General features: G+C 54.6%; 1 protein-coding gene across 6 annotated transcripts in view; it reads right to left on the reverse strand.

The window, feature by feature from the left end:
• The window catches only part of RALGDS (ral guanine nucleotide dissociation stimulator), a 57,123-nt gene that overhangs the window by 21,556 nt on the left and 8,253 nt on the right, over positions 1-27,314 (reverse strand). For 2 of the 6 annotated variants that reach the window (XM_050320072.1, XM_050320070.1), the window contains exon 1: positions 3,528-3,830. The exons of 1 other annotated variant lie outside the window; for it this stretch is intronic. In XM_050320072.1, coding sequence (XP_050176029.1) covers positions 3,528-3,707 — 180 coding nt within the window. In that variant the 5' untranslated portion in view covers positions 3,708-3,830. Of the gene's footprint in view, positions 1-269; positions 333-3,527; positions 3,831-20,161; positions 20,439-27,314 lie in introns of those variants that run through there. 3 more of the 6 variants (XM_050320071.1, XM_050320069.1, XM_050320073.1) reach the window with 3 other exon arrangements.

The following is a 27,314-nucleotide window of genomic DNA, read 5'->3' on the forward strand; positions in this document are numbered from 1 at the left end:
AAAGATTTCAGTTTCCAGGGCTGCCAGTCTGGGACTAAATCCACTAAAACCTCAGCAAGATCCCAGAATGGGGATTCCCAGCCCTACGGAAACATGGCATGGCAGCCTCTGAGTAACACAATTCTTATACAAACACATTTAGAAGCCTCTCTTGAACTTCTCCCTAACCCTATCAAATAATAATAATAAAAAAAATCCCTCCCACCTCTGTTATTCTCACTCTGCATCAGCCACCAACAACCAGCATCTCAGCCTGCTCCCGGCCTCACCTCCAGCTTCAAACCTTCCTGGAAGGGAGCCAGAAGGTAGGTCCTCATCCAAGAAATACCAACAGATGATGTTCATCTGGCAAATTGCAAGGGACATATCAGGTTGTGCCTGGGGGAGGAGAACAGGCTGGGAGAAAAGGATCTTATTCCAAAGGCACCATAGGAAGCTAAAAGAAAATGGCTTTTAAGAGATGTCTTCTCCCCTCCCTCCCAGCTGTAAAGAACAAGCACTGACCTCCAAGGCATCTGGGCTGAGCCATTCAAGTTTTCAAGGATGCATTTAGCAGCTGAAAATCTCCTAATTGTTCAGAAAACAAACAGAGCCAGAATAGCAAGGACACAGAGCTTTTTTTATAAGCATCAGCCCAGCCTTGTCTGGAGGCTCAGCAACATCAGCTTCATGAGAGTTTCAGTCTGTGTCATCTGCAGTGGTGTTTAGGGCACGCTTGGCCAGCAGGACCAGGAGAAGGGCCACAAAATTCGCTTTGTGGCTCCTGCTGGACAGGAAGGATTGACACTCACTGCTGATTTGGGATGGATTTGAACTGGAAAGGTCAAAGCAAAAGGTCTGCAAAGCTGCTCTGTCAATCAGAGCAGTTGAGACAGTTTAAATTTTCCATCCCTGTCGTTAAAATCACGGCAAGAACACTTGGCTCAGGTGGCCAGGAGGCCTCCAAGTGATGCCTGGTGATCGATACCGTTGCCGCTGGATACAGGCAAAGTCTTCCCTGCTGACATCCACAGGGGCTCAGCCAGGAGCAGAGAACGAGATCCACATTCCCTGCAACCTGCTCAGCAGCTTTCCAGGGATCCTCCATTCCCTGTGGGACCAGACTATCCACCCATGACCTGGCACAGCTCTGCCGAAACCAGCTCTGTCCCAGTGCTGGGAACACGGTGAGCCTGGGCAGCTCCAACTGCAGACCCAGGGACCATCATCAGGGCTTGGCAAAAACACTGATGGTCTCTGGAGGTTTTCCTGTTCAAATAATCTCCCTTCTCCTCTCAGCGTGCATCCTTGCAGAGTAACTCTACCCGAGGATTATGACCCCACCAGGCTCCTGCCACCACAGTTGTCACAACACTGACATTTTTTCCTTTCCCCAGCTGGGCACCGAAAACACTGGAATTTATTGGCTCTCCGAGCATCCCAAAGCTGCTCAGGAGGCCACAGGTCACCATACGCCCTTCTGGGATGCCCATTTTCTTGCCATCACTTGCAAATGGATGGTACAGAGAAAGCAGGAATTTGTCTGCAAGCTGTTCAGGGCTGGGAGGAAAACCTGAGCAATCAGATGCTGGGACTGTGATCTGACCATTACACAGCACAGACCACGTACAGCCCAGAACAGAGATCTGGGCAAAGAGCTTCAGAGCAGGTCTGGCTGGCAGTCCTGTCTCTGTGCCATGCTCGGGTGAGCAGGGCTTTGCTCAGTGCCACTGGGGGCCAAGCAAAGCCTCCCTCAGCCCTGGTCACTTTTCCTTCACAGCCCCCCAAGATGTTGCCAAACCCTCTCCTGACCTCCAGAGCCTCCTCCAGCCGGGATGCTGGGGTGTGTGGGGGCTCACATGTGCCAGGCAGGCTCTCCCCTGGGATGAGAGGAGCAGCACAGGCTGCATCACCCCCTCTTTTCCTCCCCCCTCCTCTTGCTCTCCCTGCCAAAAGCGCGGCCCCTCAGCCTCCCGGAGCGCCGCGGGCCGGCGAGGCTGGACTTCCTGCCAGGCATAACACGAACCAGATGATGTTCTCCAAACGATGTCAGTACGCCCACCCCCAGGAGAGAGCGGCAGGGAGGGGAGAGGGGGGTGAAAAATAAGCTGGATGGAGCTTTCCTGAACTCTTGCAGAGCTGATGAGCCGCTGCCACCAGGCCAGAGGTGAACTGATACAGCCGGAGCCTGAGGTCATCCCTTCCTGTCCGTGGCTGACCAAGACTTTCCATCACAGGTTACGGGGTAGGTTGTTTGGCACTGGGAGAAGGAACCATTGCCCCACAAAACACTGGCTGCCCTTGGCAGATATCTGCACAGTACCTAAAGAGGCTTTGGTGGTGATTCCCCCGCCTCCACCACCCCCATTCCAGTGGGAAGCATCCAGAGCAGCACATCTGCAGCTGGCTCTAAATCCCAGACTTGCTGACCCTTGCTGGTATTAACCCCTGCACCACCAGCACGCAGGGCTGGGACTTCTGGATGCCAAAACCTTCCTCCAGCCGAGCTTCTCCTGACACACCGTTTGCTCCCCATCAATGACACTCCCACCACACCGATGACGATCACCCATTACTAAGATAAAAGGCCCAGCTCTGACTCAGATTATTTTGGGTGCCTTCACGTACAACTGCCATCAGTAAACCACCTGGGCCTCGCGGGGACCGTTCTGACTTTGAACCACCCGAGGTCGAATCCAAACAAGCACAAATATTCTACATCCTCCAGGAAAGTCCTCCCAGTGCCCGTAACCTTCCCAGAGGACACTTTTGTGGTTTGGACAAGCCTGGAGGCTTTTACAAGCAGCTCAGATCTGAGCAGCCTCCTGCCTCCTGCTGCCAAAGTCTCAAATAAAATATTAAAAGCCCCCAGTTATAACCATCTGCCCCTTTCCCTGGGTGGCTGGAGAGAGTGTCTGGTTTCTCCCAGCAGAGCCTGGAAGCTGCCTGCCAGTCCAGGGCACAGGGACTCACCACAAAAAAAAAAATAAATAAAGCCAAGCAGGGGTACCCCGTTATTCAGTAAAATGGAAGACCTAAAAGTAGCTAAAGGTGGAAAAGGACTTTGGAAAGGGCATTTAGTGACAGAACTGGGAAAATGGGTAGATTTAGATTAGATATTAAAAATTCTTCCCTGTGAGGGTGGTGGGGCCCTTTCACATATTTCCAGAGAAGCTGTGGCTGCCCCATCCCTGGAAGTGTTCAAGGACAGCTTGGTTGGGGCTAGGAGCAACCTGGTCCAGTGGAAGGTTTCTCTGCCCATGGCAGGGGATTAAAACGAGATGATCTTTAAGGTCCTTTCCAACCCAAACCACTCCGTGACTCTACAAAACAGAATTCTATGAAACATCCTACGTGTAACAGGCTGCCTACAACGAATTCCCTCACCAAACTCCGGGCCAGCTCTGCCAGCAAGGCAGAGAACCCCAAACTAAAGAGGGGAGTGCATCAGAGTCCGCTTCGCCGCGGGCTGAGCCCACCCCAACCTCCCATCCCCCCAAACTCCCGGCAGCCGGGACGCTCCATCCCCACCCGCATCCCGCACTCACCTCCAGCGGGGGCAGGTCGGGGTCGAGCTGCGTGAAGCTGTGCAGCACCACGGGGCTGCTCTCTCCGGCCACCTCCAGCCTGACGCCGCCCCAGAGGCTCCGCGCCCGCCGGCAGCCCTCGAACATCCTCTCGGGGCCGGCGGGGACATGGTGCTGCGGGGCGCGGCGGCGGCTCACCATGGGCAGCTCCACCGCATCCCCGGCCCCGCGCCCCGCCGCCGGCCCCGCCAGACCCCCGGGCTGCCCGGGGAGCCGCAGCGGGGAGCTGGGGGGGGATGCCCGGGGCAGCCGGGGGGTGTCCGGAGGCGGCGGGCGGGGAGAGCCGCGGTGGTGCGGTGCCGTGCGGGAGCTCCCGCAGCAGCGGGGCAGGCGCCGGGAGCCCGCAGCCGCCCCCGCGCCGAGCCAGCGGGCTGATGTCACGGCGGGGCCGGCGAGGCTGTAAACCAGGCACTGGATTTCCTCCCGCAGCCTCCGCCCGCCCCGGGGGCCGGCCCGGCTCGGCTCGGCCCCCGCGGGGAGGGGGGACGGGGAAACGGGAGGCGTGAAAACCCCCGAGGCCACAAAAAGGGGCGGCGGGCACGGGGGGGATGCTCGGGGGGATGCGTGGGCGGTGCTGGCCGGAGCCACAGCTGGGCGGGGGAAAAAACACCGGGGTGTTAACGAGGGTGGGAGGGAGACAAGTCACACAGGTGACAGCGGCCCTGGAGGAGGATCTTTGTGTCACCAAGTGCTTGTAAAGCACCTCGGGTTCACGCACCACCACCCAAAGAAAAAAAAAAGTACTAAATACAAGCGCATGAATATTTAAGAGCACGTGTTTTCATCTGAACAGACAAGTTTTATCTCGGCCCATGAGCTCAGCCTCCGCCAGCAGCAGCGCTGCCCAGCCCCTCGCTGGCCACAGCTGGGCTTTATGGGGTGACACGGTCACAGCCCCGCGGGGGCGGCAGGACAGGCAGGCAGTGTCCCCCGGGAGATGAAGGGATGTGACCGAGGCCCCGCAGCGAGTCGGTGCCAGCAGCACGGTCTGAGCCCTTCCCCGTGCCAGGCCCCCCAGGCACAGGGACCAGGGCACCTGAGCTCAACCCAGCAGGGACTCAGGGAAAGCAAAACGGGTCTGGGGGACAGTGGAGCTGCACACCCCACTTCAGAGAACACCCGAGCCTCCGAGATGATGCCGAACCCCTGCAACATCATTTTGTTTTCAGACGCAAAGAGAAACAGAGAAAACTGTTTGTCATTCATCACCCCCCTGCGCTGAGCACAGCGTGCTCCTGCCCTCCCCTGCTCTTCCCCTTCCCTCCTCACACGCTGCCGAGAAACTGCATCACAGGGTCCGGGCAGTCACTGCTGACACCACCAAAACCCGGACTTTTATGCCTCAGCTCCCTCCACAGCTGAAATAACATCAGCCTCCCAGGGCCTTCCAGCCCTGCGGCTTTATTTCCAATGAGAACATGGAGCCAAGGCTCACACGTCCAGCTCTGCCCAGGGCACCCGCAGCTCCTGCCCAGGCAGGAAAGGATTAACAAAGCTGCCAGGGATGTGACAGGCTTCAAACTGGAAAGTTTACCAGGCAGGAAGATGAGCCAGGACAACACGGGCTATTGTCCTGCTTATCTGGAGCCAAAGAGGGTCAAAGGGGACTTCCCGGACAGCCTGGGAAAGGGGAGCCAGCCCAACAGCAGAGCCTTGCAGTGCCCATGGCAGCCCCACACCTCTGGGGCGCTCTTTGGGGGGGTGATGCAGGGTTTTAACACACAGATCCAGCCCTGATCCCTGCCCAGGTCATGGGAGCTCTCCCTGCTGCAGAAGGATGTGAGGATGCTCCGTGCAGAGGTGTCCTCAGACCCACTGACACGCCGTGCAGGAACCACGCGATGCTGCAAGATGTGCTGGCTCAGGACATGCCAAAACTGGAGGCAGTGTCCAGTTCTCCAGCAGGAACCAGTGTTGCCTCTCTGGCCTGCAAAGTCTTTGGGAGGGAGACTCTGCTTTGGTGTTTGAGCCCTCGGGCGGTGTAATCATGGCCCACCACTGGAATCGCTGGGCACTGCTCGAGTGCACATCACAAACAACAGCACCACTCATTTTCACTTGGCAAAACCCTCCAGCTCCCTGTGACCTCTACAGAAAGATGCAGCTCTGTTTGATGGGCAATTTTCACCGGTCCCTTGGTTGACCACTAAAGATGGTTTCAGGGGAAAAACACTTCTGATAATGGATAATAAATAATATAAGGCAGGAAGGCAACTGCAAGGGTTTATAAATAGCCAGTCAGTTTCCTTTCTCCTCTCCTGGGAACCTTCTGGGTCTGAAAAGCAAAACACTCAAAGCAGGGTCAGGAGCCCAAGTTCAGGATGTTTTCTCAGCGTAACTAACCCCAAACACTCAGCCGTCAGGGGCAAGGCTCTTGAAAATCATGAGATTCAAAACAAATAACTTTTCAGAGCTTCTAATTTGCCTCTAAGCGCACAGCCGAAAGGGAACAGGCAGGATCACACCCTCAGGTTTCTCCCCTGCACCCTTGAAGGTCTAGAAATCGTTGCAAAATGCAATTAATTTATATGCACGTGACTTCAGGGATTCAAGAAAGCGATCCACACTTGGGTGACTCATTAAAAAAATACATCATCAATATTTACACTTGGCAAACTGAGCAAAAAGCTTTTCACAAGATACTGACTTTTCTGCATTGATGTCAGCAGTAAATGTCCCATCGACTCTGGCGGGCCCAGGAACTGGGTGCTGTGGGAAAGCCAGCACTTTTTTGTCTTGCCACCACTCTGAAATCAGCACTTGGCTGAATAAATACAAACCCACACAGCCAGCACTGGAGCACCTAGAGATCACCCACCTCTGCTCCTCTGCCACAGTCTCCAGCTTTCCCTCTTGGTCAGTAACATGGAGTGGGTAATGCAGGGAGGCTTTTGCAAACTCTAAGCCAGTTTTCTGGTTTAGGAATCAATTTGGGCAAATCTGATGGGGTCAGGACCTGTGGATTCAGACTTTATGTATTCAGTTAATAACTGGACTCAGCACAGACCCTGGCACATACAAGGCTCATACACGTGGGTCTTTGAGTATCTCCCTCATCTCCATCCTCCAGCCCTCCCAGCCCTCGCCTTCCTTCACTTTCATCTCACTGTTCTGCTGCTCAGCTGGGCTTTCCAGCATATTTCCTACAGGGCAAAACTCACAGTGACCCAGTTCCTGTGCTCAATATTTGCTGCAGGGTTGTTTTTTTTTTCCACCAAGCCACGGGCTGAGCGGGCGAGGCTGCCCCCCCACCCCACCAGAGCATCCCTCAGAGACACTTCCATGGGGGTTGGTGGCATCCAGCCGCCTGCAAACACCCCAATGCTCCTGCCACCACCCCCAGGGCACGTGCTGGCACCACCTCAAAAAAGCCATATTCTCTTTGAGCCTCAGTGAAGCTGCAGCAGGAGACGCCAAGAACTGGGACCAGCTGATCTCAGCCCTGACCGGAGAAGGCAGGAACCAGCCCCATCACCTCCAGCTGAGCCCCTCTGGATCATCACACACCTCCAGCTTTCCCTGCTGGAGCAGCAAGGGAACCAGGACCCAAACCAGCGGCCTCTGACGGGAACTGGGCTGGTTTATGTGGGAGTTGCAACATTATCCGGCCTCAGTCCCAAGCTCTGGCACCGGCTCACGAGGCGCGTCCCTGTCAGGCTCTAAAATGGAGCCGATAGCACTTCCTCCTATTGTGGGGCTGGGGAAGCCCTTTTTGCTGATGTTTTTAAGGCACTTCAGAGGAAAAGTGCTGCTGATGGAAAAGAATTATGAACTCAAGGTTAGGCATTAAGCCCTGCATCAAAATTTTTTTGGACATCCCGATTTTAATTTGGAAGGCTTCCATTTTCTACTGCCCAGGCTCCACTGTAAGATTATTGTATAAGAAACAATGATAGTATAAAAATAAACTAGTACTATCTCTTCTACTTCAGGATGAGGGAAAAACCTCCAAGCTTGGGAGAGAAAGGAAAACAATGTCACCGCTCTGTTCATACACTCTGTGCACGGATGTCAGGTTACAGCAACTGCTCCCAAAATTTAGGGACCAACAGATCACAACCAGCCCTCAGGCCCTCCCAGACCCAATTCTTGCTTACAAACACAACCAGTGGCCCAGTTTAATCAGATTTTAGGAGTAAGCCACCCACCACTTGCCAGTGGATTTTAGGAAATTCTTGGCTGAGTATTTCAGATCCAGTCGGATCCCTCGCTCTGCCTCCAGGTTTTGGGCGTTTCTCGGGGCCGTTTCCCGGCAGATCAGGCACTTCGAACTCTTTGTGCTGGCAAAGGAGGAAGGCTGGCTCAGGCTCTCCTGCACTTTGTACCCCTTCTGCCAGGGGCACCTGTTCCCCAGCTGCAGCACCCCCTCCTCCCCACAGCCCCCCATGGGCAGCTACTGATTCAGCACTGGGTTAATTCAGGAGCGCAGCTCTCTCCCCCCACGTGCCAAACATCCAACACGGCAAGGCAAGCCCCTAATTACTGTCAGTCCCTAGCAGAGGAAGCACACCAAATCCCTGGGCAATTAGGATCTAAAACTCTCCATCCAGCTATTCTGTGTTTCATTTCCTGCAGCCCCTGTGCACAGCTGGGCTACGGCATCTCCTGCGGAGGCTGCCGGCTCCTGAAGCTCAGCGATGGCAATGCAATTATTCCACAGGCCTTGGAGACTCAAGAGCTTGCAGGAATATTTCTCCTCCATCCTGCTCCCTGCACCATCCATTTGGTTGTAGTAGAGCCATAGAATCACAGACTGGTTTGGGTTGGAAGGGACATTAAAGCCCATCTCTTTCCAACACCCTGCCATGGGCAGGGACACCTTCCACTAGCCCAGGCTGACCTCTAAGAGCTCATCAGAATAAGGCCAAGGTGGGAGGTTGGAAGGGACTAAGCCACTTTCTCAGGAAGAAGTGACCACAGCACACTTTGGGCAGGCACCTCGATTCCTTCGCAGCAAAGCACTGCACAGCATTTACAGTGAAAAGAAAACACTCAGAAAAATAAAAGGCAAGATACAACTGCTAACATTAAAACATGCCCAGAAAGGCAAAGACAACAGGGGCCATGCTGTGAAAAGTGCCGAGACAGCGGTGCCAGAGCTCGTTGTTTCGAGAGGATCACAAGATACCCAGTGAGTTTTGTTACAGACCATCCCCACGTTTGGAGGAAGCTGCAGCTGCAGCTCTGGGTCACACTCTTCCCTTTCCACGTGCTCCTCCACGCCGGCTGTGACACCCCCCGGAGTGCAGAGTTCAGCAGGCATTAAGCTGCTGAAGCCTGACACGCTGCAGACACGCCAGAGCTCCCCTGGTAAAGACTATTATTTCTTGAGCTGTTGGTCTTTAAAGGCAGCTTTTATCTCCCTATCACCTTTCTGCCAGAATGTTTCAGTCAGCTCTTTTAACAAATACCACCTAAGGTGCTTGCAACCAAAAGAAAAACAGGAAAAACATTTTTCTCTGTTGCTTAGCAATCAGTGTGTGACGAGTTCAAGCCTCCCAGGTGCTCTGTTATTGTAATTTCCATCCCTGCTTGCTTGGGTCCTCTGCATAACAGTCAGGGAAAGAAAAATCACCGGTAGAAAAGAGGAGAAAGGTTATAAAGCCACAAAAATTTGCAAGGAAAGACGGGAATGGTTGTAGCCCCTGAAGGTAAGGGAAACTCATTTCTGAAATCAAACCAGCCTTTGTCATCTACCACAAAAGTTAAACGACACTGTGAGATTTCATTATATATTGGAAACACACATCCACCACCTGGGTGGATAAGGAACACAGCAAAGCTCTGGCTCTGCTCACCTTCCAAAAACCCACCCAAGGGCAGGCAGTGCATTTTTCCACCGATGACAACCAGCCAAAATGACATGTTCAGCTGAGTCGTGTAAAAGGAGACTCTCAGAAACAAGAGGCTCTGGCAACTGATCCACGGAGAAATCCCAGTGGATAACAGAGAACCTTTGCTCAGCACAGCGCCTGTTCCTGCTCCCCAGCTCCCAGCCCAGCCTGTGCTCCAGCCCTGCTCTCAACCCTGGCTGGCACAGGTGGGCTGTGCTGCTACAGGAGGTGACAGGTACCCCCACCTCACCTGTGCCAGACAGACAGACAAGGAACTCAGACCAGCCTGTGTGTCCCATGCTTCAGCAGGGGAGTGGGAAGGCAGCTTTTATTCCAGTTGTCGTCTTTCCTGGACTGGAGGAGGTGAGGGGGGGCCTCCCCCTGCCCTCTGCCTGGGTGACAGCTCCTGCCAGCACATACAGGGCATCACCAAGCACTTGTGTTATCCCTGGGGACATGCTCTGACCCCACACCTCTTGTTCCTCCCTGGGGACAGCAATGGAGGGTGGTGTCTGTGTCACCACCCCAGCTCCCTGAACCTGACCAGCACCATTCATTCCCCTACTGCTGGAATGACATGTCTGGATGCAGGTAAGGGAGGGAATGGAACCATGGAGCTGCTAAGAAGTCCAGGAGAAAAGTGATTTACACATACTACAAAGAGTTATTCCAGTATAGGAATAAGGTGGAACAGATTTAAATGCCAGATCCTGGAAATAAGCGAAGCAACAGCAAGGTGTCCTCCACACATAACATTAATAACACAAATAAATAACTGAGATTACTTAAACTGAGAAACCCAGTTAAACAGGAACAAAGCCCCTTAAGAGGGGATATGAAAAGGATGTTCCAACAATGGTCCTGCATCTCCTTTGACCGCACAGGCATCGGGGAAAGCATAAATCAAAACCCAGACGCGTCGGAAAGCCGCCGGCGAAGCTGCAGGAAAGCTGACTTGATCTGAAGTGAGGAGTGAAACCTTGGAGCCAGGCTCCAGCGGAGGGAAGAGCTGATGTGATTGAAAGTGAGCAGCCAGGAGAGGAGCCAGAGGGCCCGGAACAGCCGCAGGGATGAGGGAGAGGAGCTGCAGGAGGAGCGCAGGAGGAGAGACGTCCAGCAGCTGGACCGGCGCGCCCGGGTGATGACACCACACAGCCCCTGCCAAGTCCTTTGGGCCAAATTCACCTCCGGGTCTGGGCTGGGACGCAGCGAGTGGACATGAAAACATTCTGCTTTAACAGCCTGAGCGCTCACTTACTGGTGTTGGCCACGTGAGAGTCAGGAAAAGAGGCTGGCAGGAGCTGGAAAGGGAAAGTTTCATTGCCCAGCCCTGAGCCGAGTACTGCAGAGATGAAACAAACAGTGACATGGCTGAAAAGTCAATTAAGAATTGGAAAAGTCTTTTAGTACTCCCAGGTATTGTTAGACCCTCAGACAAAGGATGTTTAAAAAAAAAAAAAAAGAAAAAAATTATTTTCCCTGTGGTAATTACCACTTTAAAAGGTTTCCGCTCCGCATTGTTTTAGTGGGGGAAGTTATTCCAGGGCCTCTCTCCGTGGCCAGCAGAAATCTTTTTGTTGTGGGTTTTTGGCAAGGAGGAGCAGTGTTCTTCCAAACAATACTGTATGCTGGTGGCTGAGGGCCAGGTTTATCCCTCGGCTACAGTGGCACAAATATCAACAAACTTGTCGAGTGCCACTGAGTCACACCGTGACACTGAGTCCAGCCACAGCACCGCTGACCCTCCCAGCTTGTTACCTTCGAGTCCGTGATTTATGTTGTTTTTCCTTCAAGTCTTGGCTCAGGGAACCACGTTGAGCGCCGAAGAATTTCGGTTTTCATTAAAATAAAAAGGTCATCCCATGAGCACTGAAACTACTCGTGTTGCTTCCTATGGTTTTGTGTCTCGAGACTGTTTTCGGTGCCTAAAAATGTACAAACTGAGAACGAAAATGTTTTCGTGGTTAAGTGTTTGTAAGAAGCATCTCCCAAGTGGATTTTCTGGTGTCTAATAATACATGAACTCATGGTACAGATGTTTTGGGGCATTTACAAGATTCTTTTCCTCCTCTCAACCATCTCATTTCATCATACTTGCACAGACTTAATTATCTGCAAGCTCTCAGCCAAAAGCGTGAAGCAGGCCAGAGGGTTCAGAAGTCATCTGGGGAGAGAGGACACGGGCAGACAGACACCGTGACAGCATTAGCCTTATTTTGGTAGGAAATTAGATTTTAAGCGTTTTCTGGCTCCCCTAATTGCAGGGAAAACAGCGAGGAAACACGACCCCAGCTGCTGCAGGAAGGTCAGGGAGCAGCCAGCCAGTGAAACGAAGCTGCTCCCCGAGGGTCTCATCCCCCCTCAGCCAGACCTTCCGCAGCACTGAGGACCCCTCCTGCCCCTGAGGATCTTCTCAGGATTCATGGGCTGATCAATCCGTCCCCCTGCATCACTTTTTTTTAATCTCAACAAGGAACATCAGACCCGAATCAGTGTTTAATTACCCGCTGCCACTCACGCCAGGCAGGTGAGGAGAGGTGTCAGGGTTTCCATTACATGTGGGCACGTAACACAGTGGCACGTCGGTGCCACGCCGGTGCCACGCCAGCCGGGGCACGCACTGAGTCATCCTTTTGCAACAGCCAAACCCCCGGGGAGCTTCCCTTTCCCCCTCCTCACCCTGGCCCCTGTGGAGATTCACCCCCCCTGCCTTTTGCAAAGCTCCCTCCCAGAGCAGCCTGGCAGTGAGAGGGTGGGCAGGGGGCACGGTTGGCACCCGAGGGCCCCTGGAAAGGGAGGTTTGTCGTAGGTCTCAGGATGGAGTTTGGGCCATGCTGCGACCAGCTGCGAGCAGCCAGGTCTGTGACACGTGGAGACTGCCCCCAAAATAACTGGGGAGGGCTGGAAGGACCAGTTCCCCCCAGTGGGTGCAGAGGAATCGAGCCCTGAGCACCGGGAAAAGGTGGAGCTGCATCCACTTGGCTCCGTCCGCCTCTTCCCTTGTGCTTCCCGCATCCCTCCCGCCAAACAGAAAGGGAAATCCGGGATTTTCAGCTGCTTTTCATTCCCTCTTGCTCTGCACACAGCAGGGTGGGGAGGGATTAGTCTCCATTTCCTGCCTCAAGTCAGATCCAGGGCTGCCCAGGAGGGACCCCCCCCCAGTCAGGGGCTCCCCGACCCACGACCACGATGCTGCCAGACCCCACATCGCTGCAACAGCTGCCCCCATCCTGCCTCCTGCTGCCCCCAGCCCATCTCCCCAGAGCCCCCAGACATGCCTCCCAGCTGCTCTGCTCGGTCAGCCCAGGCTCTGGCGCCACAAACCACACTTCCCCTCCTTCCTCACTTGGTTGCAGTTTCTAATTTGTGTTTAGTTTCCAGAATGGGAAGTGCTGGGGAGGACACTGTGATGAATGAAAAACCCCCAACTTTCAGAGCAATGCACAGAGGAACTCACAGGGAGAAGAAAAGGATGAGCAGAAAGGGGTTATTAAGGGGGATTTTTGGGTGCTGCTTTCCTGGCCGGCAGGAGAACAAGTCCCCCCACCTCGGGTCACCAGTGTTACTGGGGTGTTGCTCTCGCGTTTGTTTCCCTGTCACCACCATCACAGGCAGACACAACCAAGATTGTCACACAGCTCATCCCAAACAACTCCTCGGTATCTCTGAGTGAAGGGCCTGATCCTGCTGGCTGTCCCCTGGAGCTCAGTGCCCAAATTAAAAAGGCAGGTGGCAGCTGTCAGCAGGATGGGATCGGGGATTCCCCACTCCCAGGCTGCCAGAGGGAGCAAAGACCTGATGTCCTGCTGCCAAGTGCTGCTGCAGCCCCAGCACGAGCCCAGGGAAGCCAGAAGAGGAGTGAGGACACAGGGCTGAGGAGATGTCTGCATGGGGCTGCACAGAGATGACCCCAAAAAATCAACAGATCAGCCTCTGGATGTGAACAGAACTTGGGATTCATGAAGTCAGGGCTTTAAGTTAAGGTAGTGGAAATTCCTTGCCCCAGGGGCACAGAGGAGGATGAGCACCTGAGACTCTGCTCATGACCAGCATCTGTATGGAGGTGATGCCTGAAAGCTGAGCATCAATCACAACACCAGGGTGTACTCTGGGGCACCAGCAACACGCTGCCCTCTCCAGCCCCTGTGCATGACGTCACACGTGATTCCAAGAGCTGGGAGCCAAAAATCCCAAATATCACACGTTCTGCCCCAACTGAAATGGAACCACCAGCCCCCCCTGGCCTGCTATAGTACAGCATTGTCATAGGAGAGAGCAGCCAGGAGGAGCTGGGGAGAGCCATCTCCTTGGGGCAGGGGAGTCAATCCTTCCAGCAGTGCTGATACCACAACAATGCAACTAAAGCACTCCAGGTTCATCACAGACAGAGCAAACACCACGCTGCATCTGGCTGTCCCCTATCACTCACGCTGTTTTACCACCCCACAGTGAAACCAAAGATGCCATTTGCATCTAAGCAGCATTTAACAGCCAGCACAGTGACCAAACCGAGCTGTTGCAGGACAGGGCTCCTGTCAGGGGTGCTCCTCAGCACTATCTGAGGCTCCCACGGTTAAATCCAGCCCTACCTGAATGCAGCAGCGGTGCCCATCTGTGCTTGGCAATGCTTGAACAAAAGCAAATTGCTCTCTGATGCACAGGGACAGCAGCGTGCTGCGAGGGGCAGGGGATCAGCTGCAGCCATGTGTTGGCTTTGGAGAGGTGCCAGGAGCCCCGAGGCACGTCGGGGCTGGCCGAGGAGCAGCGACTGTGTGTGACAGGAGGACCACTAGGGCACAGCTTGTGTCAGCCAGAAGTGGTACCACCCACCTCTGCGGTGGCAGCCACATCCGAGGGCAGAAAGGGTCCAGCTCCAGGCATTTCACTGCATGTCAAGGCACACCTCTGCTTCTGTGCTGCCACTCTCAGCTGTCTCAGCTGCTGCACAGCCCGGGGCTCTGGGCTGCTGGAACATGGGGTAATTAAATAGGGACATCTCTGACGGAGTCCCTGGATGGGAGATGCCCAGGGCTACACCCATGCTCTGCTGTGACATCTGTGGTTGTGAATGGGGCAAAACCTTCATCCCTCCTGTGTTTGCAGCTGGCATACTCCAAATCAAGTGGCTGTATTGATAACAACCTTGCCCCTGGTCCAGCCCCCCAGCGCTGGATGCAGCATGGGAGGCTGTGCAGAGCAGGGATGGAGCCACGGGCAGGAGACACCCACACCTACCCACTCACTGCCTCTGCTTAGGGAGGGCAGGAGAGCCAGGGCCAAATTATCCCTGTGCTCTGGTAAAGACCCCAAGCAGACACTGAACACCCCGCCTTGGATGGCCTGTGCTGTGCCAAACCAGCCAGTAACCGGGATTTGCCATATCTGAGCACACGTGGGCACTGGGCAGCACTGGCAGCACTCACAGCACACTCCTGCAACAGCTGCTCCTGCAGGCGCTGCCCTGGGCCCCGATGCACAGTGACAGATGAGAGCAAATTGCACTGACGGGTCCTTATTGAATCAAAGTGTCAGGAGGCAGCTGCTCCGCGCCCGAGCTGCCGCGTGTTGGGGTGCCCAGCCCCGGGGTGTGGGGATGGAGCCAACTACTGCCAGCAGCTCGTGGGCACCAGGACTGACTGTGCAGCTGCCTCTGCAGTGCCTGCAGCCAGGAGAAACGTTCTGCCGAGTTCCAGGGTCCCCATGGCACCGTCAGGGTGAAAAGTGAGAGCAGAGAGCGAGAAAAGCTGAACGCGCACAGGGGAGATCCCATTTCACCTGAGAAAGGGAAAGTGCAAGAGGCAGAGCCTCTGCCCCCTGGAGACACACATCTACAGAGTAAAAGCTGCAAGAGGAGCAAATTCTCACGTTGCCCTCAAACTTCAGACAAGGAAGTTGGGACGGAGGAGCAAAGAAACAGAAAGGCGCTCTAGGAGGTCACCTTGAACACCAGTTCATGCTCTTAGTTAGAGGTAGGCTGTAATGCCACCAAAATCGGTGGCTTTACCTTGCAGTACACCAGTCAGGGATGTGGCACTGGGTTACACACCACCCTGGGGGCTGTGGGGACATCCCACAGCTCTACTAAGGGAGCCAACTCGGAGATGCCCTGCACACACACACCAGGCACTGGATGGGCCCAGCCCTCAGCCTTGCCAGGGGGATTCCCAGAAATCCCAAGACTTTTACAGGGTGCTCCTAAATTTCTGCCCTTACAGATGAGAATTCTACCTGGAATTCTTTTCTCATAGTTTCTAATTTTCTCTAAAGAAACTGAGTGACGAATTCGCCGGAGGGGAAAGGAAAGTCTGGCCAAGGGCAGGAATGGAGGGATTTGTTGGTTTTGACTTCAACTATGGTCAGGAAACGGCCCTAGTGCTCGTTTTCAGCTCCTCCCTCTTGATAACATCTACCCTACGAAGGCAGTGGAAAAGAAACAGCCTTTGATACGGCCGGGTTTGATTGACGGCGGGGCCGTTGGCAGCTGCCACTTCACCCCAGCGCTGGCACCGCTGCAGTTGTGACCCATGTGCAGCTCCCAGGGGCGAGCTGAGCCCCTGACCCAGCGTGGGGGAAGCACCTCCCTCCCAGCCACGGGGATCCATCCTCCCAAGCTTCCCAAGGGAGGTGCGTTCCCAGCTCCTTCACAGTGCTACGGGACACGACCCTCGAGTGCCAGCTGAATCCCTCGGGATGCAACAGGCAGAGCCCTTCACTCCTTGGTGCGCGGGAAGTAACACCATTCCCACCCGTTCCCGCACGGATTAATTAGTTATTTAGGCAGCACTCAAAGGTGATGCCGGTGCTGCGAACAGGAACAACGGAGCTGGAAATTAGCAGCTCATTACTGCTGATCTGAAAGCTCTTCTTCCCTGTGCCAGAGGAAAACGTTTCACCCAGGATACCTGGGCTGCAGTCAGCTAAAGACACTTAAAACTCAACCCAACGAGATCTCAAATGCAGCGGGGAATAAGACTGTGCTACAGCAAACCTGGCAACTAATCGTTTGTTCCCATCTCCAGCTCCTCCGAGCCTGGCTCTAAGGTCAAACCAAGCTTTTATCTTCTCCTGTTTTTCAGTATGCTGGGGAAAAAATAATAATATTAGAGGAATAAATTAGCATGTGAAATGTAATTTAACTAATTAGCTCGCTGGAGTGGAAAATGTTTGCTAACCACTTTGAAGTCAAACCGACTGCACTTCTTGGGACATCACAGAGGAGAAAGGACAGAGGTAAAGATGGGGAGACCACCAAGACAGGCTCTGGAGGATGCAAGTGCCCAAGCAGGACACTGAGATTTTCCCATGATCGCTTCTCTCTTCTTCTCACTCTGTAGAACTGCATTAAATGTCCAACTCGGAGACAGCAGTGCTGGGAGAGACCACGGCTGTGCTGCCGTTTGCTGGACATTGCAACAAGGGGGGATTTCCCAGTGGTTTTCTTCATGACACAGGGCTGGGTCAGCTGCTTGGAACCAGCCTGGGATGCCCTGGGAGGCACAACCAACTCACCAGGCAGGAGGGATGCACTGGGACTGAGCAGCTGCATCCCACCACTGCTGGACATCGGTCCCTCCCAGCCCTGTGGGCTCCCACTGGCAGGGAGGAGATATTGCCAATTAAACTGACAAACAACGTGCCATAAAGCTCCATCATAGTAGGGAACTGCCTGAGATGCCACAAGAAGCCGTTATATCACTTGCAACAGTCTGTTCATTGATTTCCCCATCTCCCAGATATAGAAACTGTTGCTCTTTTATTAGCAAACCTTTGGAAATCCCTCCCCGTAATAGCAAGAGAGGCAGCCTGGGCCATTTTGCAACTTCTGTGGCTGAATTATGAAAGGGAGGATTGACAGCCCCTTGGAAAGGCAGCAAGGGACACAGAAACAGTGTGTCCTCTGCCTGACATGCACCACTGGGAGTAGCCTGGGGGGATGTTCCCTTTCCAGATGGGCCCCCACTGAACATGGACATGAACAGCCCATGTCTCTCTATCACCTCCAATGCTCCACTGCCAGCTGGTGAAATATTCCCCAAAGGAGCCCCAGCCCATTGTTGGGGCAGAGCAGTTTTCCTGAATAACAGGAATATGAGGTGTTGACCCAACAAAGTTGTACTGGGAGAACAGGCTTGAGCCAGAGGCTCATGTCTTTTGGGGTGTCCCACCCTGGGCTTTGCCTGGCTCCCTTGCTCCTTTCTGACACCAAAGCCCTGCTCCACTGAGAATCCAGCCTGAGAGGCATCAGTTATGTGCTCAGTGAATGGATTTGCAGCACAAGGAAAGCCCAGTTTTCAAGCCAGGTCTCCTCACAGCTATGGTCCCCCTGCTGACGGAGACTGATGGACAGGATCCTGCACAGGAGCCCCAGGTAATGCAGCCCCCAAACTTTTCCCAACCTGCTTGTGCAATCTCCAAGAAGAAAGAAAATTAATGAGCCTGAAAGTCCTGAAATAGAGGGGGAAATGCCAGCACGGCTCCCTCCCCCCTGCCCACGCAGACTGGGGAAGAGACAGCAGGGAGATGAGCAGGGACCTGCACAGGCGGGTGGGTGTGAGACACCAAACCCTGCCTGGCTGGGGGAATCTTTCAGCTGTGAAAGAGGAGTTTCCCCATCACCCCACAGACAGAAATGCCACTCAGGATTTCCCCTCAGCACTTCCCCACCGGCCTGTGTTTTGCAGCAGACGGAGCTGGCAGCTCCACGGGGTGTGGGACACGCTGTGTCCCCGCTTTCCAGGAAAGGAAAATGGAGCCTCAAAGCAGTGGTGTGTGAGCAGGGAAAGGCAGAGCAGTCCCTAACCCACCTCCTGCTCAGCAGTGCTGCCAGCCAGTGCTCGCCCCTGAGGCCTCACCCTGCTGTGCCCAAGGCAAGAGAGGGCAGGTGGTGAAAGCACCAGTGGACCCAGAGCTGAGAGAGGTGACCACTGCTGGGAAATGTGAAAATGGGGGTGCTGGAGACCAGCTCCCAGTCTGACCTCCTGGCAGTTCAAAGCAATAACCCTTTGTGTCCTGCACTGATGCCCCAGACATGACCTGAGGGCTGGGGACACCCCGGTGTGCCAGTTACTGACTGGTGTCTCAACGTGACACGACACCCAGCAGCCACCACAGGGTTAGTAGGAATTGCTAAAAACCCAACCACACCATATAAAATAAAACAAAACCCCAGCACTAACACGTAGCACAACCCCCTTAAAAATTATTTTTCTCTTCTACAAAAAAGCCAGGAATACCAGAAGCACACAGAGGGTCCCTAAGTGATCCAGGCCGGGGCATTCCCTGTGCCTGGTCCCAGATGATGCCCAGGTCGCCAGTACAGGCAGGGAAGCAGGGAAGCCTCCACCTGTGTCGGGCAAACCCTGAGGATCCCCCGAGCTGCACCAGGGGCCGCAGGGAAATCCAGCACCAGATTGCTCTGCTGAGCAGGAACGGATATCGGCTGGTGTAAGCCCTGAGAAATCTGCTGCTTAGAAATCAAGCTAAAGGAGAATAAAGCATCCAGCCCCTGGTTCACCCGCTTCATCCCGTGCTCCAGCCACCTCCCAGCCCCCCGCTGCCCCCCCTCCTTCCCGCACAGGCTGCAGGAGGCACCTGCGCTGCCCACCCCTGGCACACCCCACCCGCTCTGCAGTGGCCCTCAGGTATCCTCATTAGTGCAGCAATGGATCCTGCCAAAGCCCCCGAGGTGTTTCTAAATATAGGATGCTCCCTGCAAGTCCCCTGTCCCTGCAGAGACATTTGCAGGCTGCTGAGCTGGGGCTCCCCACCCCTGCTGGCATCCAACACACTGCCCTGCAGGGAAGACCTCCCTCCTCCCAGGGAAGGGGGTTTGTTTCTGTGCTGTCATTTCACCCCTTTGAGCATAAAGATAATGCTGAAGAGAAGGCAGCAGTAACTGTTACAGATCAATGGATGGTCACCAAGAAAATCCAGATTTAAGGCTCCTGCAGTGACACTACACACCCTGAGCACACACAGCAAGAACATGGGCTTTCCCTGCTCCTAAATCAAAGGAAGTTTTGCCTCAAATTTTAACAACAGCTGGCTCACACCCGAACCCCTTACACAGGTGGGACACCGACCACTCACCACCCACCAGCTCCGGAAAGCATTGCCCCTATTTCAGGTTCTCCAGTGGCTTTATCCTTCCTGACACGGATTCGTGGTGTAATTCTGTGAGGGGCAGGTTAAGGTGACAAGAGGAGCCCTCAGCAGGAATCCTCTGACCCACATCGCGAAACCTCCGCCTCAGTGCTGCAACCAACACCAATTTTTGCACCGTGGCCCAAACCCTGCACTTGGCTGCGGCTGCAGCAGAGGGAGAGGGCAGGACTGATGCCCAGGGACAGTGACACCAGGCAGGGCAGCTGATTGCTGCCTCCCACCCATGGGTTTTCACACCCATCATACCACAGTCCAGGGCAGCAGAGCCAGCACATGCAGCAAACGCTCCCTTTTGCATCAGGCTACAACAAGAGTCTTATTCCACACAGAGAGGCTTTCCCTCCCTCCCAAACCCCTCCTTTCGTTCTGGTGCCCTGAATTTGGCAAGTGCCACGGTCTGCCTTCAGAACACACCACTACAGAGAGGAAACAGTCACATCTGGAGGCGGTGCCAGCTCTTGCCATGTTTAACTTCACCAGAAGTTCACCACCCCCGGACAGTGCCGGGGTGGGGTCACAGCACCTCTCTGCCCCTCGCACACCCACCCTGTCCCCAGAGCCGAGCATGGGCTGGCGGCTCAGTTGCCTTCTACTTACATCATCATCCTGCACGCTCAGGGGGATATCCAACATGCACATCTGCACAGGCTGCACCAGAGCCTTCTGCACGTTGAACAAAGGTTTTGCCTCCATCTTCCCGGGGATGGAGGGGCTGCTCATTCTTCTCGCTCTCCTCCGCCGCTCCTCTCCCGGGGAGCGGGTCCAGCCCAGGCGGCGAAGCCGATTGGAGATCTCCCTCCCTGCCCGATTTTTGTCAGCACATCTTGCCAACAGCTGCTGCCTCTGCCGCTCTAAGAGGTCTTATTTCCTTCCTCGCGAATCAAAGAGCTGCGAGGAGCTGCACCGGCAGGCTGTGTGTGCGCGTGTGTGAGCGAGTGCGCCTGTGTGCGTGCGGGTGTGCGGCCGCCGATGCTCCCCAGCCTGGGGAAGCGGCCCTTTGCGGGCACTCTGCCTTCCCCCAGCTTCTCCTTCCCTCTGGGGCAACCCCCAGCGCTGGCTCTGGCCGCTGCTTTGCGCTGGCGTGGGGTTTCCAGCCTCATCTACATGCGTGGCACTCGCGATCCCCGCGCATTGTCTCCGAGACACAACAGGTCCTGCCTGCTGTTGATTTCTGATTATGATCAAACTGTGTCTGCAGCAGTTGCAGCATTTCCCTCTGGCTGTTGAGACAGGCAAACAGGCAGAGCTGGAAGGATGAGAGGGTGTGAAACGGAGAGAGCATGAGTGGCCAGAGCTGGAGCCTCCCCTTTTCTTTCCTTCTCTTCTCCCATTCCGGCTTTCCATTGTCAGAGGCAGTTGCAGCTCAACGCCTTCTTGTACTCCAAGGACCACAGTGAACCTTAAATAATTCACACCCAGAGAGTGCTTGGGAACCTTATGGCACTGAAAAGGCAGTGTGGCACTAAGAGACAGTGAGTGTAGGTGATGGCTTTGCTTGTAGGACAATTCTGCGTGGAAGGTTTCGCCCAGGTGAGTGGGGCCTTTCCCACCACAGAGCCTGGGAATCCAAACCAGAGCTTTGCTAAAGGGAGCACGGCACAAAATGGGAAAGGTTTGCTATGAGGAGCATGTTCCTGTAGAATTTGCACCAATGGTGGAAGTAGGATGAGGGTCTCAACATGGAGCAGCACGTGTATCACCTACATACACCTGTCACACAGACATTACTGCTCTCACAAACAAGAGCAAACCTGGGGCCAAGCCCTAGAGCCATCACCTCACCCTCACCAGCTGCAGAGACCGGGCTCAGTGACTGGGGGAAACACCCAGGGTGTCTCTCCCCAGAAAGGGCAGCAATAGAGAAGCAGTTTGGTGGGTTCAACGATTCACACCCTGCGAGGAGAGTCACTGGGACTACCTGTGTACCCAACAGAGGAGCTTGCAAAATGCCAACACAAAATACCCATTGCCCTCAAACAAACAGGAGTTTATGACCTTCCATCTGCCCTTCCTGCTGGGCCCAGCAGGGATGACATAAATAGGGTGAACAGACCCTGCTCCAGGCAGGTATTTTTGTGCAGTTTCCCACTGCAGGCTGCAGTGGGTCCCACTTTGGGGAGTTCTCTTGCCATATCCAGGAAGAAGGTCTGGGATGGTGCAGCTCTTTCCCGGCTTTCCCAAACCCCTCCACTGCCCGAGGCCACAAAGCCGGCTTGCAGCACGCCTGGGTTTGGTTTGGGAGCAGAGCCGAGGAGCCCCGCTGAGCCAGGCATTCCTGCCGCATTAGGTAAGCTGGGCTTGGCCAGCCCCGCTCAGCGCCGGGCTGACTCACTCACACAGGAGCCAGAGCTGGCCGAGACAGCGGGGTTAGAGGGGTCTCACACACACACAGACCCTTCCTGCTGCCCACAGTCAGAGCTGGGCACCTTCCCAGCACACCAGGGCAGAGCGTGGGACTGCAGCGGGGTCCAGACCGTCATTCCTGGGAGAAACACGAGGGAGAGAAAACCAGCCCTTACAGGCTGCGGGAATGGGAACTGATGGGCAAGCCTGGAACAACACCAGATTGGGATAAACACAACATAAATTAAGTTTTAACTAGAAATTAGGCAAGATCTTTCAACCACGAGCAGCAGCAAGGACAACAGGGAAGCACTGCAGTGGACCCAGGAACGGCTTCACAGGGGAGGAGAGAGGGGAGGTCACAGCCACAGCACATGGACAAGGAAAAATATCCAGGGCCATCTCCCAGCTGCTGGTTGACAGCATTTTGGCAACTCTTTCCATGGCAGAGAGGTAGTGGCACAAGCCAGGAAACACCCTGGCACAGCCAGTCTCTGTCCCTCTCCGTACATGAAGCCTTGGTGACTCAGTACAATGTGCATTCCCATGGAGGACAGTCCCACATTTCACAGTGCTGCCACCAGCAACAAAACCTGGCCCCAGCACGGGCAGAGCCCACAGCTCTGGTTCCAGGAAAGGTGATTCAAACCTGTGCATCAGCCCCAGCTCAGGTTACTCACCTGCCTGCAACAACTGGTCAGCAGAGCTTGGCTTTCCAACAACAGCTTTCCAGTAACAAGCTGGGCTTGGCCAGCTGGGATTGCAGCTTCCAAAGAGCCTAAGTGACTGTACCAACATCCTGACGCAGATTTTACACTCAAGTGCCAGAGTCTACAAGGGTTACCATTCCCAGGAACCCACTCATCATTCTGCTCAGCAGTTAATCTGTCCCATGGGAATGGGAATCTCTGCAGAGGTGGTGTGGAGGTGTAGGAGTTCCATCATCTGCTGGTGCCCAGGTCTGCAGGGCTCCCCTGGACTTCATGGTAACATCAAGGGACAGACAGAGAGGTTGTTACCCCAGAGCACACACTTCTGGCAGGGGCTCAGTCTGCTCTGCTGGTCCCCAGAGCCCAGTGACCTCCCACCAGGCAGCCAGAAAGATGCCAGAGGGACAGTCCTTCTGGAGAAAGTCACAAACCACACAGGCAGACTGCAAAGGAAAGCAAAACTCCAAGTGTGGAGTCCCTCCAAGAGTAGTGTCTCCAAGAAGAGAACACTGGGCAGGGCAGTAACAGAAGAGGTTGGACAAAAGAACAGATGCTCCAGAGAACCAGCTCAAACCAACAAGAATGGCACATGGCAGCTGCTGTGCACGGAATGCTCTGGTCAGAGGTGACCAGCCAGATGTTGTGGGCATTTACATAGTCCCAGAAATAGTGTGAAACCTTCCCCTCCTCTCCCAGGGCCAGCTCATGCATGTCCACCCACCGGTGTCCCCAGACACCTGCCCCAGTCACGGCGGAACTTTATTGGTCCTTCAGCAGAAACCGCCAAAGTGGCTTTGAACAAATTCCCATTGGGAGATCTGAGGCAGAAGCACAAAGCAAAGACTCCCCTGACATCAAACCAGCCCAGACAGGATGATCCTACGCAGATCTTTAAACGACAGCCTCATCCTACTGCTCCTCCAGTCTGGCTGACACGAGTGGAAAGCGTGCTATGATCCCAGATCCTCCGGCAACAGCAGCTGAGCACCTTTACATCCCACTGCATGGATAACAGAGAGCCATCCCCACAGGCACAGGGAGCCTCTGGAGCCCCACAGCAGCCTGTGCCAGCCCAGGGAGTGGGGAGCCCTGCAAGGGGTGCAGGAGAAATCTCCCCCTGGTGTCTCCATACACAGGGGCCGGATCTGGCAGACAGGGAAGCCCCAGCACAGCCACCGATGCTTCCCCGCTTCATTTTGCACTGGAGCTTTATTGTTCCTGCAGCTCCAGCTGAGCAGATAAAGCCCATCATGAGACCTCACTGCTTAGCAACCATTACTGGGAAAATACTGTTTTCCAGTAACAGTCTTGGCAGGAACAGAGCAACTGCAGGGCAAATACATTGCAATTCCTGTGCTGGATGCAACCTGCTCCCAACTGCTCTTCTGCTGTCCCAGGGAGGGACTGACTCCTGCACTGGGCAGTGCATCCATTCCTCAAGGTCTAAACAGCCTCTGCCACCCTGCAAGCACATAATTTTGAGCACACCAGGATGGACCAGGACTGAACCTCTGCACAGGATGCAGGTTTCAGGGACAAACTCATAAACAGGAGGATCTTCATACCCAGCATTCCTGCTGTGCTGTGAACATTCCAGGAACCGGGACCAACCTCTCCTATCACGCTGGTCATTCCTTACACCAAGTGAGTCACAAAGGCCCAGCTAAGGAAGGCTGACTCTAACGCTTGATGCAGTTATGCATCAAAGGCTTCCACAAAATTAAAGAAATTCCCTAGAAATAACAATGGCCAGTTTGTTTTTAAAAGGAAATTGCAACTCCCTGTATTGTCCACAAGCCCAAACATCACGGCATCCTGCACCAGAGTGCTGTACTTGAGAGAAATGACAGAAAACCAAATGGTTTATTTTCACTGTGTGAAGCTGACAGAAAGGCAAAGAGGAAAGAAAGTGGCGTGAGAGTAAAAGGCAAATGGAAAATCCCAACAGCTCTTCCCCTTTGATATTTCTCAGTAATAGAAAGAGGAAACCTGGTTTCAAAACCACGGAAATCCCAACCCAACAGCACGCCTCTGGAGAAATCTGGCATTTACAGAAAGCCTACAGGTAGATTTAGAGAGGCAGGTACAGGCACAGACGTGGAGGTGGATGCCTGGTGGGACTTCCAGGAGACCATGAGCAGGCAGGATACCTCTTTATTTCTCAGTGAAAATCAAAGGCACTTTGCCATCTACACATGTCTGTGCTTCTGTATATCCCATTCAAAATCCATTCCTCTTGTCCCCAGATCCCATTTGATTTGAATCTGCACCCTTGTTTTCAGGCATTTTGCTGAAGAAGCCGCTGTCATTCCCTCCAAGTCACTGCCGGCAGCAGCCGCAGCCCAGGCTGCACCTCACGCCTCTGGAAAGCCCGTCTGGCATTCAGCATCCTGAATAAATTCCCATGCTTCCCAGAATAGATACGTATGCAAAATTAATTCACAATCAAGCCCGTGTGAAGCATGAGACGGCCTTTTAATAGGTGCAGAGCAGCAATTACCAGTGCGGAGTGAAAGCCAACAAGCATTAAAGGAGGGGTGAGGGGAAAACCAATTAGTTTTCTCAGGATTCCTCCACACATTTGTCACTGAAGGGATTTCAATTTTCACGCTCCCCTGGGGGCTGAGAGCGTCCCCCGTGGGGAGGGGATGGGGATGTGTCCCCATGGCCTCCCCTGCCGTGGTCCCCAGGATGTGGCTGTGCTGGGCTGGTCTCCATGGAGACTGTCACCGCAGCAACGGGGACCAGCGGTGCTCGTGGGGCTGCAGAGGAGATGAGGATCACCTCTCCCCTCTAGGAAAGGGACCATCAGGTACCCACACGCCTCCTTTCTGCTCCCAACACTCTTTTTTCCTGCACTGGCAGGATAAAAGGGACGTGCTGCCTGCAATCCCCGGCCCTTGCCGAAAACGCTTTATCCTGTTGAGATCGGTCCCACGGGAGGTGGTGATAGGAGCTGTCAGGGTGATCGGGAGGGAGCCGTGCTCGGGGCTGTCATGGCAACAGCTGATTGAGTTTCCGCCCTCCCCCGGGAGGTGGGGACAGAGCCCGGGCCGGGGACAGCACTGCTGCAGGCCCCAGGTACACACGGGTGGGGAGCCCCGGCTGGGCACAGCTGCCCTAGGAGGGGACCTGCCATTCCACCACGACATGGCCATTCCATCAGATGGGGTAGAGGAAGGACCCCCTGACCCTGAGTGGCTCCCCACTCCCTCCTGCCCCCCATTCCACCACTCTGCAGGCGGGAAGAGGGAAATAAGGAAAACAAGCACCACAGAACTCCCTGCAGTCTGCAGCTGCTCCCACGACCCCCTTCTTGGTTCACCCCAAATCCATTTCCCTTTAGGTTAAGCACTTTTAATGACACCTCCCCACCCTACGTGCACCACACTGTGCTGCTGGAGAGACCCTGGCATGGCACTAATGCTGGGAAACCCCTGGCACAGGGCCCACACGTGTTTTCTGCACGTACTGCTGGGATGACTCTACTCCTGCCTGGATGCCCGACTTCCCAACCTGGGCAGACACAGCAGGCTTTGGAGCTGGGGCTGCACAGATGTGGGAGGATGCCACCAACTCCCACATGCCCATCGCTGTTCCCTGCCAGCTCCAAACCTGAGGGAAAGCCCCATCATCCCCCTCAAACACCTGCCCATCAGGGGAACCCACAGCACAGGAAGATTTAAGAAAGACTGGGGCCAGGAATAAGCTCCCAAACATCAGCACAGCCTGTCCCCTCTAGGGCAGCTCCAAACAGTGCCCTGGCAACTGTCCAAAACACCCCTCTGGGACCCAGGTGGGCACAGCACAGGGCTCAGATGTTGCCAATCCCTGCTGTTACCAATTCCAATTTTCCTGCAGGGATTTATTCCACCAGTCAAGAGGCCAGAGCAGCAGCCCCTCTGTGGTGAGACCAGACTGGCAGCAAGGCCTGGGCATCTCTCTGGGCACATGTCTGCAGACAACCAGGGCCACACAGACACGGTGGAAAAGGACAATACACTGTCTGGAGCGTTCACCAGAGATGGAGCATCCACTAATTCACCTACTTGGCCAAGCCTGCAGCTCTGGGCAGGGCTGTTCCCTTCAGCATATTTTCCAGGGCTCAGCTGAAGCTTAAACAAGCCCAAAGGAGGAGGTTCCAGTCTCCCCGCCCTCGGAGCCTGCTCTTATTGTGCTGTTTAAAACCGTCTCAGCTCCTCACACCGGCTTTAGCCTGCATTACACACGGCCCAGAGGTTATCTGCAGATCCACACCACTGCTCCCCGTCACTTGGCAGACAACAAACTGCAGGCTAGAGAGATAAGAGACACGGCTCTGGCAGCCTGGAGGTTTCCAGCCCTACACCCTGAGCCAAAGGCTCTCCCAGTCCTCCCTCTTCACGCCTGTTTTGCAGGCTGTGTGGTTTAAAGAAGTCTCCACCATGGGCAGTCCCCTCTGCACCAGCCTGTGGTAGCCAAGGACATGGGAAACACTTGTTGCATGACCAGAGTCCTGAAGCAGGTTGATTTTCCTGGAAGCTTCCTTCAGGGCTCCCATCCAGCTGCTCCCCACCCTCCCATTCCTACAGCAAAGGGTTCCACACTGCTCCCTCCCCAGGGGGAGTCAATGCCTTGTGCAGAGCTCTCCCAAGAGGCACAGCCCTGGATCAGAGAGGGAGAGGCATTCCAAGCTGGAATTCCCTGCAGGAGGGTGA

Source organism: Myiozetetes cayanensis, unplaced genomic scaffold (assembly GCF_022539395.1).
Source record: "Myiozetetes cayanensis isolate MyiCay16 unplaced genomic scaffold, myiCay2020 scf23, whole genome shotgun sequence".
Lineage (NCBI taxonomy): Eukaryota > Metazoa > Chordata > Aves > Passeriformes > Tyrannidae > Myiozetetes > Myiozetetes cayanensis.